Here is a 17,740-nt window from a genome sequence, read left to right as displayed (position 1 = left end):
AGTGGTATTTTTTTACACTACCATGGCTACCAGTAAAAAAAAACACAGAGATTTTACTCCACTGGTTACATGTAACACAAACAGTTTAACACTCCCATGACTGCCAGTGGCACATAATACAATGTTAGTATTGCATAGAGGCATTTAAGACTATTTAAACTGGTAGTCAAGGAATAATAAAATTAAAAAAATCTTGACATTTAAGTATCCTGCATGTATGTATAGATTATAGTTGACAGCCTGCTGAAATACTGGACTGTTCAATTAAATACTGGACACTTGGCAACCCCAATCCATATAACAGGCACTGCTAAACATGTTGAATGTATTTCTTTCTTTCTTTCTAAATATTTGATGGAAAAGCAGTTTCAATTTAAATGAAAACTAATACAGTTATATCTGTTGTTTTCTTCTTGCTAATGTTCATTGGCTGACAGGTACTTCCTTCTTATGCTCATTGGTTGCTAGGCACTTCCTTCTCATGCTCATTGGCTGCTAGGTACTTCCTTCTTATGCTCATTGGTTGATAGGTACTTCCTTCTTATGCTCATTGGTTGATAGGTACTTCCTTCTTATGCTCATTGGTTGATAGGTACTTCCTTCTTATGCTCATTGGTTGATAGGTACTTCCTTCTTATGTTCATTGGTTGATAGGTACTTCCTTCTTAGGCTCATTAGTTGATAGGTACTTCCTTCTTATGCTCATTGGTTGATAGGTACTTCCTTCTTAGGCTCATTAGTTGATAGGTACTTCCTTCTTATGCTCATTGGTTGATAGGTACTTCCTTCTTATGCTCATTGGTTGATAGGTACTTCCTTCTTATGCTCATTGGTTGATAGGTACTTCCTTCTTAGGCTCATTAGTTGATAGGTACTTCCTTCTTATGCTCATTGGTTGATAGGTACTTCCTTCTTAGGCTCATTAGTTGATAGGTACTTCCTTCTTAGGCTCATTAGTTGATAGGTACTTCCTTCTAAGGCTCATTGGTTGACACTGCAGCCGTTTTCTACTCATGCTCATTGGTTAACAGGCGCTTTCTACTCATGCTCATTGTTTGATTTGTAGTTGCTGCTAAGGCTCTTTGAGCATTTGTAGTAAGAACATATAATTCAATAAGCACTAGCAGGAAGTACACAATTAAAAAGGACAGTCTAGTCAAAATTAAACTTTCATGATTCAGATAGGGCATGCAATTTTAAACAACTTTCCAATTTACTTCTATTATCTAATTTGCTCAATTCTTTAGATATCCTTTGTTGAAGAAATAGCAATGCACATGTGTGAGCCAATCACATAAGGCCTCTAGGTGCAGCAACCAATCAGCAGCTACTGAGCATATCTAGATATGCTTTTCAGCAAGTGATATCAAGAGAATGAAGCAAATTAGATAATAGAAGTAAATTAGAAAGTTGTTTAAAATAACATGCTCTTTCTAAATCATGAAAGAAAAAAATTGGCTTTCATGTCCCTTTAATGCCGCTGTTTTAATTTAAATATTTATTTAGGCAACAACATGTTTAAATTCTGCTTTTTCATATGGATGACAGACATTTTTTAGGTAATTTTCCATTTAATATGCTATCTCCTAAAGCAATCAAAGCCACAGTATGTTAAATTCTCTATGTTATTGGGTATATTTTAATTCTCTATAAAAGCTTATTAAAATCTAGGGGGATGTCTGTATATAAATTAAATTAAATATAAAAGATTGTAAAAAAAAAATAAACAAAAAAAACATAGCAGTACAGTATAGCCAAAGAAATGGCACACATAAATTTGTAGTGAACATAACTCCAAAATAACTGTTCCAAGATGCTTGTTTGACTTCAAGTAGTCTTTATTTAAGGTTCAATGGACATTAAACCCTACGTATGAGGTAGATGTCCTAATATTGGTTGATATAAAAACTGTTTATTGCCATATTAGATACCAGAGAAAGTCATTTTAGTACAGTGTGACACATTTTAAAGAACCAGCATATTTGTGAACTGTAACAGTAACAAGGGATTAAAACAATCCCTCTCCAGATACAGGGGAATTAGGTAATAATTAACACATTGAAGAGTCCAACCCCTTATGAAGTAATTAAAAAGCTATGTTTATCAATGCTTAATCAATGTTCCATATCTTTATAAACATGGTTTAACCACAGCCTCACAGCTTACAGCTTGATAAATAGGTGCCTTTCTTTGATTTAAATTCAGTCTTCCAGGGTTCCAGGTTTCACTAGTTGTAACTTTTCTTCTTCATGAGAACTCACGCATGATTATGCAGACATCACTTGTGGGTTGGAACAGAGACTCAATAGGCTGTGGGTAATAAATATGAAGAGAGGATGGAATGATGACTAAATTCAGAAACCAAAATACTCAACCTGATTAGCAATGTGAGGAAAATGCACACTTTAAAATATCACATAATGATGATCCAGCAAAGGAATGCCCAGTTCTTAGTAAATGCAACAACAAAAAATTGATGATCAATGCTTTTTATTAAAAACAGTAATAAAACTTTACTACATTTTAATGTTTTTTTTTTCCTTTACTTATTCAAGTTTAATAGTGGAAAGGGACATTGAACTGCTGGCTGCAATTTCACCAGAATGGTAACTATTTGCCAAGCTAATAATTTTTCTTCTGTTCCTGCATCTCTCTTCAGAGCCATTTTCTTATTTTAACCTGTGGTTAGTGAAGCTCCTCATTTTCACACTGGACAACGTCATTTTGGAGCTCACATATTCTTGCACCATGTGACAGCTATATAGAACAAATTGGGGTTAGCACACACAATACAGCTTCAAAACTGTGTAACATATATAAAAAATGCCACATTATTAGTATAGGTCAAAGTAGCCACTGCAAAAATCTAAAGCTCCCACTATGTATCATGTATATTAACCTGAAATGCACTATGCAGCTAGCAGCATCCCTAGTCTGTTAATGAACACCCCCTTTGTCAGAGTGCAAGAATACCAAAGCCCCTGTATGTCCAGTATGTAGACACAAAGCTTCAACAACAGGACCAGTAAAGAGTTAAAAAAATACAGCTTTGAAGAGAGCTGCAGTCACAGTAGAAAAGTATTAAAAGTTACTATGCCATTGTTATTGAGCCTGGGAGTTTAATGTCAAATTGCTGTTTTAATATTTAATATTTTATTTTGCATCTAAAATAAATGTATGGTGTTGTGATATCTTATAGACAAGGTGGGTTGAGAAAAAAGGTAACCACAAAGCTAAATATCAAGGGTGAAGAGGGTAAAGATGGGGAACTTATCTTCTGCTAGCCTATTTGTTTATTTTATTTTAAATCCACATTTTTAATCACTTACACTCTGTGTAAAGTAGTGGATTTATAAAAAGGTGGATGGGGGTGCAACAGTAATGACTTGGGGGGCATAGCAACCCTAGAACTGAACTACCATTGCATTTGGAATACAAATCCTTGATTTATAAATATGTTTGTCAAATAAAAGGTATCACAATCTAAAAACATTTTTCTTTAATGCACTAACCCATAAAGGGTGTGCTAAGTAAATTGATAAATCCAGTCCTGAGTGTAAAGTATCCATTATAATATTATAATCAACAAACTTCCCAAATAGCTTAATAATTTAAATTAGACAATCAAGCAAAGTTAATTCTGTCATGAAATGTCAAACTATTTGTAATAATTAATTTAAATACACTTATTTTTTTATACAAATTCACAAATATTTGTGAAAAAAAGATGTTTAGTGATTATTTATTTTTGTTTTAAGAGAATTTGCACAAACCCGAAGTAAAATGTGGCGCTTCTTCCTACTACCCCATTCCAAGTGGATTTTTCTCTTATAACAAGTGGAATCCAATACATTGCAAGATGACAGCATTTAATAAAAATGAACAACTACACAGTTTCCTAAAGGGGAAGAAAGTTTTCCTTATTGGGGATTCCACAGTACGCCAATATATAAGGCACTTTGCAGAGACAATTAAGAGTAAGTGTTATATTGTGTGTCTGAGGTAATGGAAACTGTAACTGATTTTTATTTTGTACTTGTTTATTTAAGTGCCAAGTGCTTCAGAACTTAAAGGGACAGTCTACTCCATAATTTTTATTGTTTACATTACTTACAGATAATCTATTTATTACCCATTTGTCAGTTTTGCATAACCAACACGGTTATATTAATATACTTTTAACTTCTGTGATTACCTTGTGTCTAAGCCTCTGCAGACTGCCTCCTTATTTTAGTTCTTTTCACAGACTTGCATTTTAGCCAGTCAGTGCTGACTCATAATGTTATCTGTATGGCAAACATGAGCTAGTGCTGTCTAGCTGTGAAAAACTGTCAAAATGCACTGAAATAAGAGGCAGCCTTCAAGGGCCTATAAATTAGCATATGAGCCTACCTAGGATTAGCTTTCAAAAAAGAATGCCAAGAGAACAAAGTAGAATTTGAAAATAAAAGTAAATTGGAGTTGCATGTCCTATCCGAATCATGAAAGTTTAATTTTGACTAGACTATCTCTTTAAGATATTAAAAGTCAGGATGAAAAAAAAAGAGTTGAGAGAACAGAGAAGGGGAAAAAAAATAAAACGTGTTAATATTAATATAGGTAGCATCCATCTCTGAACAAACACTGGAAACTCTGAAAGCTTGAACAGACACTACACTCAGGATTTAATTCCACATAAAATGTTTAATTGTGCACAGTAAAAAAATAATTGTAAAGTGTTTTCACACAGTTAGTTTACTCACTTTGAATGTAATTTTAATTTGAAAATGTCCTAGACATTATATAACTTCTCCTCCACAATTAATTTAAAACACTAAACTACACATTGCAATATAATTAACATAAACTGTAACTTCCTTGTAACAATTAACCCTAACAAGTCCCATGTCTAATGCAAGATAAAGTATAACACACAATATACTTCTGCCAAGCCTAAACATCTCCAAAATACCTGTGACCTAGCACCTGAGAGACTCTCAACCTAAGAACACCTGAAGACCACCTAACCTAACTCAACATCCCCATCATATAACCTCTAGTCCCCTTACCAAATGAATCTCTAAAGCTCTGTAATCTAGGACTGAATTATTTCCCTTCTACCAGCATCCTACTCAAATTTAAGCAACCAATAACAGAGGGTTCATGTCATGCTTTAAAAAGGACAAAACTGCAATACAAATGAATGAGTTACAGTTTTGAAAATAAATAACATAATTTATGTAAGAACTTACCTGATAAATTCATTTCTTTCATATTAACAAGAGTCCATGAGCTAGTGACGTATGGGATATACATTCCTACCAGGAGGGGCAAAGTTTCCCAAACCTCAAAATGCCTATAAATACACCCCTCACCACACCCACAAATCAGTTTAACGAATAGCCAAGAAGTGGGGTGATAAGAAAAAGTGCGAAGCATATAAAATAAGGAATTGGAATAATTGTGCTTTATACAAAAAAATCATAACCACCACAAAAAAGGGTGGGCCTCATGGACTCTTGTTAATATGAAAGAAATGAATTTATCAGGTAAGTTCTTACATAAATTATGTTTTCTTTCATGTAATTAACAAGAGTCCATGAGCTAGTGACGTATGGGATAATGACTACCCAAGATGTGGATCTTTCCACACAAGAGTCACTAGAGAGGGAGGGATAAAATAAAGACAGCCAATTCCTGCTGAAAATAATCCACACCCAAAATAAAGTTTAACAAAAAACATAAGCAGAAGATTCAAACTGAAACCGCTGCCTGAAGAACTTTTCTACCAAAAACTGCTTCAGAAGAAGAAAATACATCAAAATGGTAGAATTTAGTAAAAGTATGCAAAGAAGACCAAGTTGCTGCTTTGCAGATCTGGTCAACCGAAGCTTCATTCCTAAACGCCCAGGAAGTAGATACTGACCTAGTAGAATGAGCTGTAATTCTTTGAGGCGGAGTTTTACCCGACTCAACATAGGCAAGATGAATTAAAGATTTCAACCAAGATGCCAAAGAAATGGCAGAAGCTTTCTGGCCTTTCCTAGAACCGGAAAAGATAACAAATAGACTAGAAGTCTTACGGAAAGATTTCGTAGCTTCAACATAATATTTCAAAGCTCTAACAACATCCAAAGAATGCAATGATTTCTCCTTAGAATTCTTAGGATTAGGACATAATGAAGGAACCACAATTTCTCTACTAATGTTGTTGGAATTCACAACTTTAGGTAAAAATTCAAAAGAAGTTCGCAACACCGCCTTATCCTGATGAAAAATCAGAAAAGGAGACTCACACGAAAGAGCAGATAATTCAGAAACTCTTCTAGCAGAAGAGATGGCCAAAAGGAACAAAACTTTCCAAGAAAGTAATTTAATGTCCAATGAATGCATAGGTTCAAACGGAGGAGCTTGAAGAGCTCCCAGAACCAAATTCAAACTCCAAGGAGGAGAAATTGACTTAATGACAGGTTTTATACGAACCAAAGCTTGTACAAAACAATGAATATCAGGAAGAATAGCAATCTTTCTGTGAAAAAGAACAGAAAGAGCAGAGATTTGTCCTTTCAAAGAACTTGCGGACAAACCCTTATCCAAACCATCCTGAAGAAATTGTAAAATTCTCGGTATTCTAAAAGAATGCCAAGAAAAATGATGAGAAAGACACCATGAAATATAAGTCTTCCAGACTCTATAATATATCTCTCGAGATACAGATTTACGAGCCTGTAACATAGTATTAATCACGGAGTCAGAGAAACCTCTATGACCAAGAATCAAGCGTTCAATCTCCATACCTTTAAATTTAAGGATTTCAGATCCGGATGGAAAAAAGGACCTTGTGACAGAAGGTCTGGTCTTAACGGAAGAGTCCATGGCTGGCAAGATGCCATCCGGACAAGATCCGCATACCAAAACCTGTGAGGCCATGCCGGAGCTATTAGCAGAACAAACGAGCATTCCCTCAGAATCTTGGAGATTACTCTTGGAAGAAGAACTAGAGGCGGAAAGATATAGGCAGGATGATACTTCCAAGGAAGTGATAATGCATCCACTGCCTCCGCCTGAGGATCCCGGGATCTGGACAGATACCTGGGAAGTTTCTTGTTTAGATGAGAGGCCATCAGATCTATCTCTGGGAGCCCCCACAATTGAACAATCTGAAGAAATACCTCTGGGTGAAGAGACCATTCGCCCGGATGCAACGTTTGGCGACTGAGATAATCCGCTTCCCAATTGTCTACACCTGGGATATGAACCGCAGAGATTAGACAGGAGCTGGATTCCGCCCAAACCAAAATTCGAGATACTTCTTTCATAGCCAGAGGACTGTGAGTCCCTCCTTGATGATTGATGTATGCCACAGTTGTGACATTGTCTGTCTGAAAACAAATGAACGATTCTCTCTTCAGAAGAGGCCAAAACTGAAGAGCTCTGAAAATTGCACGGAGTTCCAAAATATTGATCGGTAATCTCACCTCCTGAGATTCCCAAACTCCTTGTGCCGTCAGAGATCCCCACACAGCTCCCCAACCTGTGAGACTTGCATCTGTTGAAATTACAGTCCAGGTCGGAAGAACAAAAGAAGCCCCCTGAATTAAACGATGGTGATTTGTCCACCACGTTAGAGAGTGTCGAACAATCGGTTTTAAAGATATTAATTGAGATATCTTCGTGTAATCCCTGCACCATTGGTTCAGCATACAGAGCTGAAGAGGTCGCATGTGAAAACGAGCAAAGGGGATCGCGTCCGATGCAGCAGTCATAAGACCTAGAATTTCCATGCATAAGGCTACCGAAGGGAATGATTGTGACTGAAGGTTTCGACAAGCTGTAATCAATTTTAGACGTCTCTTGTCTGTTAAAGACAGAGTCATGGACACTGAATCTATCTGGAAACCCAGAAAGGTTACCCTTGTTTGAGGAATCAAAGAACTTTTTGGTAAATTGATCCTCCAACCATGATCTTGAAGAAACAACACAAGTCGATTCGTATGAGACTCTGCTAAATGTAAAGACGGAGCAAGTACCAAGATATCGTCCAAATAAGGAAATACCACAATACCCTGTTCTCTGATTACAGACAGAAGGGCACCGAGAATCTTTGTGAAAATTCTTGGAGCTGTAGCAAGGCCAAACGGTAGAGCCACAAATTGGTAATGCTTGTCTAGAAAAGAGAATCTCAGGAACTGATAATGATCTGGATGAATCGGAATATGCAGATATGCATCCTGTAAATCTATTGTGGACATATAATTCCCTTGCTGAACAAAAGGCAATATAGTCCTTACAGTTACCATCTTGAACGTTGGTATCCTTACATAACGATTCAATAATTTTAGATCCAGAACTGGTCTGAAAGAATTCTCCTTCTTTGGTACAATGAAGAGATTTGAATAAAACCCCATCCCCTGTTCCGGAACTGGAACTGGCATAATTACTCCAGCCAACTCTAGATCTGAAACACAATTCAGAAATGCTTGAGCTTTCACTGGATTTACTGGGACATGGGAAAGAAAAAATCTCTTTGCAGGAGGTCTCATCTTGAAACCAATTCTGTACCCTTCTGAAACAATGTTCTGAATCCAAAGATTGTGAACAGATTTGATCCAAATTTCTTTGAAAAAACGTAACCTGCCCCCTACCAGCTGAACTGGAATGAGGGCCGTACCTTCATGTGAACTTAGAAGCAGGCTTTGCCTTTCTAGCAGGCTTGGATTTATTCCAGACTGGAGATGGTTTCCAAACTGAAACTGCTCCTGAGGACGAAGGATCAGGCTTTTGTTCTTTGTTGAAACGAAAGGAACGAAAACGATTGTTAGCCCTGTTTTTACCTTTAGATTTTTTATCCTGTGGTAAAAAAGTTCCTTTCCCACCAGTAACAGTTGAAATAATAGAATCCAACTGAGAACCAAATAATTTGTTTCCCTGGAAAGAAATGGAAAGTAGAGTTGATTTAGAAGCCATATCAGCATTCCAAGTCTTAAGCCATAAAGCTCTTCTGGCTAAGATAGCCAGAGACATAAATCTAACATCAACTCTAATAATATCAAAAATGGCATCACAGATGAAATTATTAGCATGCTGGAGAAGAATAATAATATCATGAGAATCACGATTTGTTACTTGTTGCGCTAGAGTTTCCAACCAAAAAGTTGAAGCTGCAGCAACATCAGCCAATGATATAGCAGGTCTAAGAAGATTACCTGAACATAGATAAGCTTTTCTTAGAAAAGATTCAATTTTTCTATCTAAAGGATCCTTAAACGAGGTACCATCTGACGTAGGAATGGTAGTACGTTTAGCAAGGGTAGAAATAGCCCCATCAACTTTAGGGATTTTGTCCCAAAATTCTAACCTGTCAGGCGGAACAGGATATAATTGCTTAAAACGTTTAGAAGGAGTAAATGAATTACCCAATTTATCCCATTCCTTAGCAATTACTGCAGAAATAGCATTAGGAACAGGAAAGACTTCTGGAATAACCGCAGGAGCTTTAAAAACCTTATCCAAACGTATAGAATTAGTATCAAGAGGACTAGAATCCTCTATTTCTAAAGCAATTAGTACTTCTTTAAGTAAAGAGCGAATAAATTCCATCTTAAATAAATATGAAGATTTATCAGCATCAATCTCTGAGACAGAATCCTCTGAACTAGAAGAGTCCAAAGAATCAGAATGATGGTGTTCATTTAAAAATTCATCTGTAGAGAGAGAAGATTTAAAAGACTTTTTACGTTTACTAGAAGGAGAAATAACAGACAAAGCCTTCTTTATGGATTCAGAAACAAAATCTCTTATGTTATCAGGAACATTCTGCACCTTAGATGTTGAGGGAACTGCAACAGGCAATGGTACATCACTAAAGGAAATATTATCTGCTTTAACAAGTTTGTCATGACAATTAATACAAACAACAGCTGGAGAAATAGCTACCAAAAGTTTACAGCAGATACACTTAGCTTTGGTAGATCCAGCAGGCAGTGGTTTTCCTGTAGTATCTTCTGGCTCAGATGCAACGTGAGACATCTTGCAATATGTAAGAGAAAAAACAACATATAAAGCAAAATAAATCAAATTCCTTATAAGACAGTTTCAGGAATGGGAAAAAAATGCCAAACATCAAGCTTCTAGCAACCAGAAGCAAATGAAAATGAGACTGAAATAATGTGGAGACAAAAGCGACGCCCATATTTTTTGGCGCCAAATAAGACGCCCACATTATTTGGCGCCTAAATGCTTTTGGCGCCAAAAATGACGCCACATCCGGAACGCCGACATTTTTGGCGCAAAATAACGTCAAAAAATGACGCAACTTCCGGCGACACGTATGACGCCGGAAACGGAAATGAATTTTTGCGCCAAAAAAATCCGCGCCAAAAATGACGCAATAAAATGAAGCATTTTCAGCCCCCGCGAGCCTAACAGCCCACAGGGAAAAAAGTCAAATTGAGGTAAGACAAAATATGATAATTTAAAGCATAATCCCAAATATGAAACTGACTGTCTGGAAATAAGGAAAGTTGAACATTCTGAGTCAAGGCAAATAAATGTTTGAATACATATATTTAGAACTTTATAAATAAAGTGCCCAACCATAGCTTAGAGTGTCACAGAAAATAAGACTTACTTACCCCAGGACACTCATCTACATGTTTGTAGAAAGCCAAACCAGTACTGAAACGAGAATCAGTAGAGGAAATGGTAAATATAAGAGTATATCGTCGATCTGAAAAGGGAGGTAAGAGATGAATCTCTACGACCGATAACAGAGAACCTTATGAAATAGACCCCGTAGAAGGAGATCACTGCATTCAATAGGCAATACTCTCCTCACATCCCTCTGACATTCACTGCACGCTGAGAGGAAAACCGGGCTCCAACTTGCTGCGGAGCGCATATCAACGTAGAATCTAGCACAAACTTACTTCACCACCTCCCTTGGAGGCAAAGTTTGTAAAACTGATTTGTGGGTGTGGTGAGGGGTGTATTTATAGGCATTTTGAGGTTTGGGAAACTTTGCCCCTCCTGGTAGGAATGTATATCCCATACGTCACTAGCTCATGGACTCTTGTTAATTACATGAAAGAAATTTGAAATTACACACATAGTAGATGAAAAATGTTTTCAAGAAATGTATCACTGTTTCAGTAGTATCAGTTTTTACTTGATATGGGGCATATATACATTAAAACAACACACATTCCCAGAGAACCAGTGCTGGCATGTAATTATCCGTAAGGAAGCAAAGTGAGTAATTGCTAACACAATATGTGCTTTCTGAGCATGTGTGCTATTTGAATTGTGGTTCATGAATCATGCGTACATATCTAGTAGACGTGCTTTTGTGTAGTTGTGAATAAAGTGCTAAATTGTGTATTTACTGTAAATATTTCCCATTTCAATGTTCTTCACACAGGGGAATATGTTCTAAGTATTTTTTTAAATAGATATTCCTATACAGTTTATCTGTATATATCAACACACACAGTACAAAAATGCAGCGCTTGGTAGTTAAATACCACTGAACCTTAATAATTAGAACCTCCAAAAGACCTAGACCGCTGCCCAGATACCAAACAACAGACCTACATGGCCCCCCGCCCATGCACGCCTATTGAAAAATGAAGTAGAAAATGGGGTGCAAAGATAGGAAATAGGCGCGAAAAGAGAGGTATAAGGCTATGAAATAAATGTATATAATTATGTACAGTATGCACTAAAAGCAGCAAATCTCAAATAATTGATAGAACAATGAATAGTAAAAAGTCTGTTTCAACAAACTAGGATGTATAAAAGCACATACAATTCAAAAAAACATAAAAATGCAGTACATAAATTAATATTTAAAAGTTGTTAAACTTCTAGAAAGATAAATAAATGCAATTAAAAAAAATGAATTAGAAGTAAGTAGGTATTCTCATATAAAAAGAGACTCCAATTTATAGGTTGTCCAAAATTATAAATGATGATGATGCACAGATATTAGTTCACAAGAACAAGTACATGCATAATCGTGCAATTGTCCTTACAATGGTGAATAGGAGCCGAGATAGTCAGTCCCCAGATTCCCAAGTGCAAGGAAACTTTTTTCCAAATACATTAATCCTCAGAGGATTCGTCAGACGAAGAAGGCATAGAAAGACTGTTAGACGCCTTTGAAACGCGTAAGGAGCATTCCGGAGTCATCCGGTGAGGATTCTATATGCTACTGGGGCTAATGTTGATCCTTGTCCACACCAGACTGTTTGTTTTGTTTATGAGAAGAACTGCTTCTATGTTTTTATTGATGTTTTACTGATACCTCATACGCAAATTGAGGTTTGAAAGTGTAAGCATGTTTTACTAAGGTTATAATAAAAATCGGTTACTTAATTTAAACGGTGTTGCAATATCCTATATGCGTTTTGTTTTCCCCTACTTGTTGTCAGGATCCTGGTAATGTGGAGGGTAACTTGGAGAGAGAGAGAGGGGAGTGGATCTGAGCCTAATAGCGCTTCTGAAAATGGATCACTACTCAGCTGGGCAGCCCATTGAGTGGTTATTTCATGCGGCACTTACCTCATATGATTGAGGTAACTTCTATTAAGTAGGAATTCTACTTATTATCATGGGCTTGAACACACCAACTGGTCTTGTTTTGGAAAAAAGTTTCCTTGCCCTTGGGAATCTGGGGACTGACTATCTCGGCTCCTATTCACCATTGTAAGGACAATTGCATGATTATGCATGTACTTGTTCTTGTGAACTAACATCTGTGCAAAACGTTTATTAGAATCATCATCATTTATAATTTTGGACAACCTATATATTGGAGCCTCTTTTTATATGAGAATACCTACTTACTTCTAACTCAATTTATTTAAAAATAAATTATTGCATTTATTTTTCTTTCTAGAAGTTTAACAACTTTTAAATATTAATGTATGGGGGGAACTTCCGGGCAGCGGCCATGTTCAGTCGCATTGCTGTGTGCTGCTACAGCTTTTCTGCATAAATCTTCAAAATTTGCCTTTCAACAGATCGATCTATGTAACTAACTACCAGCATTGCTCTGCACTTTTGAAGCCACAACTTTTCATACCTCTAGTTAATGGAATTGCTGCTGGCATCAGCGTCTGGAGCCATTATAAGATCTTGGCCCTTCACTTTACCCCCGGCGGGAAGCCCTGGGCCCTGTCGTTAAGAAGCACTAAGTGTGCGTTAGTTAAAATCTACTCTACTTAATCTGCCTGACTATAGATCTACATAATAGACTATGGAGTACGTTACGGATATTTTAAGGGAGCTGGAACTTATACTAGCAAACCACCATGCCGCCTTTGAGAATATTCTGAATTCAACACTCAAGCCCAATAGCATTCATTTGCCGCAGGCAGTCACCCATGCTGAGCCTGTACTTATGGAAGGATGGAGCGATAACATGGTGAGACCTCAGCGCTCCCTCTACACACAGAATAACAGTAAGAGATCAACGGACCCCAGTATCATGCTGCCTACACTGAAATATGAGAAAACAGTTAACGGCTACAACAGCGATGCTGTGAGTTCTGTTGCCGGATCATGGAAATCTCACAGTGATGGGACAGATAGCCTGCAAACCATTTCACTGAACCTTGCAGCTGCAATATATGTACCCAAAGGATCCCCGATTGTACACTCTCCCAAGGAACAAAGAGCGGCGTGGCCGCGAGTTACCATCCTGGACCTGGAAAGTCGCACTCAATTGAGGAGAGCTTGGAGTACAATTACCGCAATGGAGTTTTTGACAGAAGTCTGCACCCGGCTCAACGGCTCCACGCTACCACGAGCAGCACAACTGTCAGGCTCGTATTACCTCCTGGTAGTCTGGTCGCGTCTCCCCCTGATGCACCTGGACTGGGACCCAGGAGGCTTGCTGCAGCCCTCTCTCCATGATTGAGACGTTTCACTCTGGTCTCCCCTGCATGTAACCTTCATTTATTCTTGCCGGCTCCTTGTTAAAGCAGTAGGACAGACTTATCACAGTTAGGTGGGGCCGCAAATAGTTTCCTCTGGAGTGTCATTAACGATCCTTGCAAAAATGGGTCCAAAGAAGATATCTATATATGCATGACTGTTAGAGTGTCTTATTAGCCGCAGTGAGTTTATGTGACTACTGTAGTAAGAGTATTGATGATTTTTTTATCTGCACCCGCATATCATTGTTATACCTTGACTGGAGCACTTTCTGTTTATTATTGTGAGCACGATTGCGGTTGCTGGAGAAAACTACCAGACATTTAGAATAAAACATCCCTTAGTTGATGAGACTATGTCCTGCGACTAGTACAGTTAGTATCTTAGATAAGATTTTAATGTGAAGGTGTCTCCTTAGTTATACTACTATGCATACCAAAATTTCATGTAAGACCACTTAGGGATCCTAAGATGACTCTTTTAAAAGCTCCAACGTCTATGGCACATTAATTGTTTTTAGTAACACCCTGTGTACTGCTTAATGCCTTTGATCACTCATTTATCTACACACAGTATTATCTGCTCTTTATGATATGATGTCCTATTACAGCATATTTCTACATCATATATCTCCACAGTTATAGCTTTTAGTGCTACTCTCTCACACATTTCCCTGCTTAAAGAAGCCATGATCACTCTCATTGTATGTACAGAGATGTCAGGTTCAGTAACACTGTAGGAGCCTACCATTTAGGCATTGAGTCTTAAAGTTATGGTATTCTGTATCCTATGTATATTGCTACTGAAGTCTCATTTGAACAATTTGCACACTTGAAACATGTATATCTTCACTGGGGACTATCTGTCTAATAGTTGTAGGTTCTTGAACTGCCCCTGATTTCTTTAATGAAAACCCTGTGATTCTATAACAATGTCTCCTGCCTATATGGGGACGCCAAGCTCAGTAACATAGTGAGAACCAGTTCACCTGAGTAATCTGTTTATTTGTAATGTCCAGGTTATTACTTTTGGTCCTTTTTACCCATTACTTACAGGCCTTCCGCATCACTTTTGACCTATTTATCACTTAACAATATATACAGTGCTATGCCCATTTCTTAAGAGTTGTTTTACTTATATACCCCTTTATTGCTTCTTTCTAGAAAGCGTATTCGGCCTCCTGTTCAGTTATGCCCTAAAATATAGTATAGCTTTTGACTTCCCCCTACTCATATAATATCTTAGCAAACCATGTTAAGGTGGTATCTTGTTGCCAGCGGCCGAGGTGGCGAGATATCTATCCTTTATTTTTTTTCAACTACTTTAGTTTTTGCTATTCATACATAACATCCCAATGTAGGTGGATATTTACTTTGGAACACGTTTTGGGCATGATCTATCACTGTTCAGATTTTGGCTGATTAGTGTACAACTCATACTTGATTTGATAATAAGGACCTTTCTTATGTGGCAACCTTACCTTCAACTCCCTCTTATTCTCTCAATTTTTATGATATATGTAGATATAATCTCCTAGTTTTTAATTAGTTCCACCTCTGGTTTAGTATATTACTGTCTTTTTCCAAATATATGTCAGGCAGAGTTCTATTTACATTCTCTCAAAGTTCTACTACCCTGTTAAAATGTTCATTCTAACTATAATATTAAAATGCAAAAAGCAAGTGTTAAGCATAAATATAGTATCAAAAAGCAAGAAAACCAGAGGTTCTTCATCCAGGGTCCATGAGTGGCCCTGACACATTAATGTTCACCTACCTTATATCAGGGTTAAAGTAAAAGTGTGGTCCAAGAGTGGCCACTCAAATCTTTTGGTGGGCTTACAGCTTAAGAAGCATTTTCTGCCTGTACTGACAGTGTAGGTTGTCATTAAGTAATTTGTGCATTTCTCAGCTTTGTTTTAACAGCCTACCCTGTAACAATTTATTTTCTCTTATATGTATGTTTTTATTGCTACTAATTGTATGTTTTGAAAAGAACCTCAATAAAAATAATAAAAAAAAAAAAAAATAAATAAATAAATAAATATTAATGTATGCACTGCAATTTAATGGTTTTTAGAATTGTATGTGCTTTTATACATCCTAGTTTGTTGAAACAGACTTTTTACTATCCATTGTTCTATTCATTATAAGAGATTTGTTCCTTTTAGTGCATACTGTACATAATTATATACATCTTTATATCTACATTTTGTTTCATAGCCTTATACCTCTGAGTGATCTCTTTTCGCGCCTATTTCCTATCTTTGCACTATATATATATATATATATATATATATATATATATATATATAGGTATAGATATATATATTTTTTTAAATTTAGATATTTATAGAAATATGTATTTATGAATAAATAGAACATATTCTGCTATGCGAAGAACAATGGAATGTGAAATAATAAAATATATGCTTACCTTATACATTTCTTTCTTTCCGGATATGGAGAGTTCACGACGTCATTCAATTACTAGTGGGAATATTACTCCTGGCCAGCAGGAGGAGGCAAAGAGCACAACAGCAAAGCTGTTAAGTATCAATCCCCTACCCATAATCCGCAGTCATTCGACCAAAGGGAAATGTAAAAAGAATAAACACAAAGATGTAGAGGTGGGGTTGTGGACTCTCCATATCCGGAAAGAAAGAAATTTATCAGGTAAGCATAAATTTTGTTTTCTTTCCTAAGATATGGAGAGTCCACAACGTCATGCAATTACTAGTGGGAACCAATACCCAAGCTAGAGGACACAAAATGAACAGGGAGGGAGAATAAGACAGGCAGACCTTAACAGAAGGCACCACCGCTTAAAGAACCTTTCTCCCAAAAGAGACCTCAGCCGAAGCAAAAGTATCAAATTTGGAAAATTTGGAAAAAGTATGCAGAAAGGACCAAGTTTCAGCCTTGCAAATCTGTTCCACAGAAGATTCATTTTTGAAAGCCCAAGAAGAGGAGACAGTCCTAGTGGAATGAGCTGTAATTCTCTCAGGAGGCTGCTGTCCAGCAGTCTCATAAGCAAAACGAATCATACTTCTCAACCAGAGGGAAAGAGAAGTAGAAGTATCCTTCTGACCCTTATGCTTTCCTGAGAAACAAACAAACAGGGCAGAAGACTGGAAAAAAATCCTTAGTCGCCTATAGGTAGAATTTTAGAGCATGCACAACATCCAAGTTGTGCAACAGACGTTCTTTATGAGAAGAAGGATTGTAACAGAGAGAAGGAACAACAATCTCCTGATTAATATTTCTATCTGAAACCACTTTAGGAAAAAAAAACAATTTAGTACAAAGAACCACTTTATCTGCATGAAAAATAAGGTAAGGCGAATCACACGGCAAAGACGAGAGTTCCGAAACTCTCTGAGCAAAACAGATAGCAATAAGAAACAAAACCTTTCAAGATAGCAACTTAATATCTAAGGAATGCATTGGCTCAAACGGAGCCTGCTGCAAAACTTTAAGAACAAGATTAAGGCTCTTAGGAGGAGCAACCGGCCTGATTCTGACCAGGGCCTGACAAAAAGATTGAACATCTGGCACGTCCACCAGACGCTTGTGTAACAAAATAGATAATGCAGAAATATGACCTTTCAGAGAACTGACTGAAAACCCTTTCTCCAGACCTTCCTGGAGAAAAGACAACATTCTAGGAATCCTGACCATACTCCAAGAGTAGCCCTTAGATTCACACCAATAAATGTATTTACGCCATACCTTATGGTAAATTTTTTGAGTAACAGGCTTGCGAGCCTGGATCATGGTTTCAATGACCGACTCAGAAAATCCACACTTAGACAGATCTAAGT

General features: G+C 37.1%; 1 protein-coding gene across 4 annotated transcripts in view; it reads left to right on the top strand.

Moving 5' to 3' along the window:
• LOC128639276 (NXPE family member 2-like) overlaps positions 1-17,740 on the top strand; it is a 123,032-nt gene that overhangs the window by 98,800 nt on the left and 6,492 nt on the right. For all 4 annotated transcript variants that reach the window (XM_053691577.1, XM_053691579.1, XM_053691580.1 and 1 more), the window contains one exon: positions 3,759-3,977. In XM_053691577.1, coding sequence (XP_053547552.1) covers positions 3,759-3,977 — 219 coding nt within the window. The remainder of the gene's footprint in view (positions 1-3,758; positions 3,978-17,740) is intronic.

Source organism: Bombina bombina, chromosome 8, assembly GCF_027579735.1.
Source record: "Bombina bombina isolate aBomBom1 chromosome 8, aBomBom1.pri, whole genome shotgun sequence".
Taxonomy (NCBI): Eukaryota; Metazoa; Chordata; class Amphibia; order Anura; family Bombinatoridae; genus Bombina; species Bombina bombina.
Note: the sequence above shows the minus strand (reverse complement) of the source record. Positions and strands in the feature narration are given on the sequence as shown.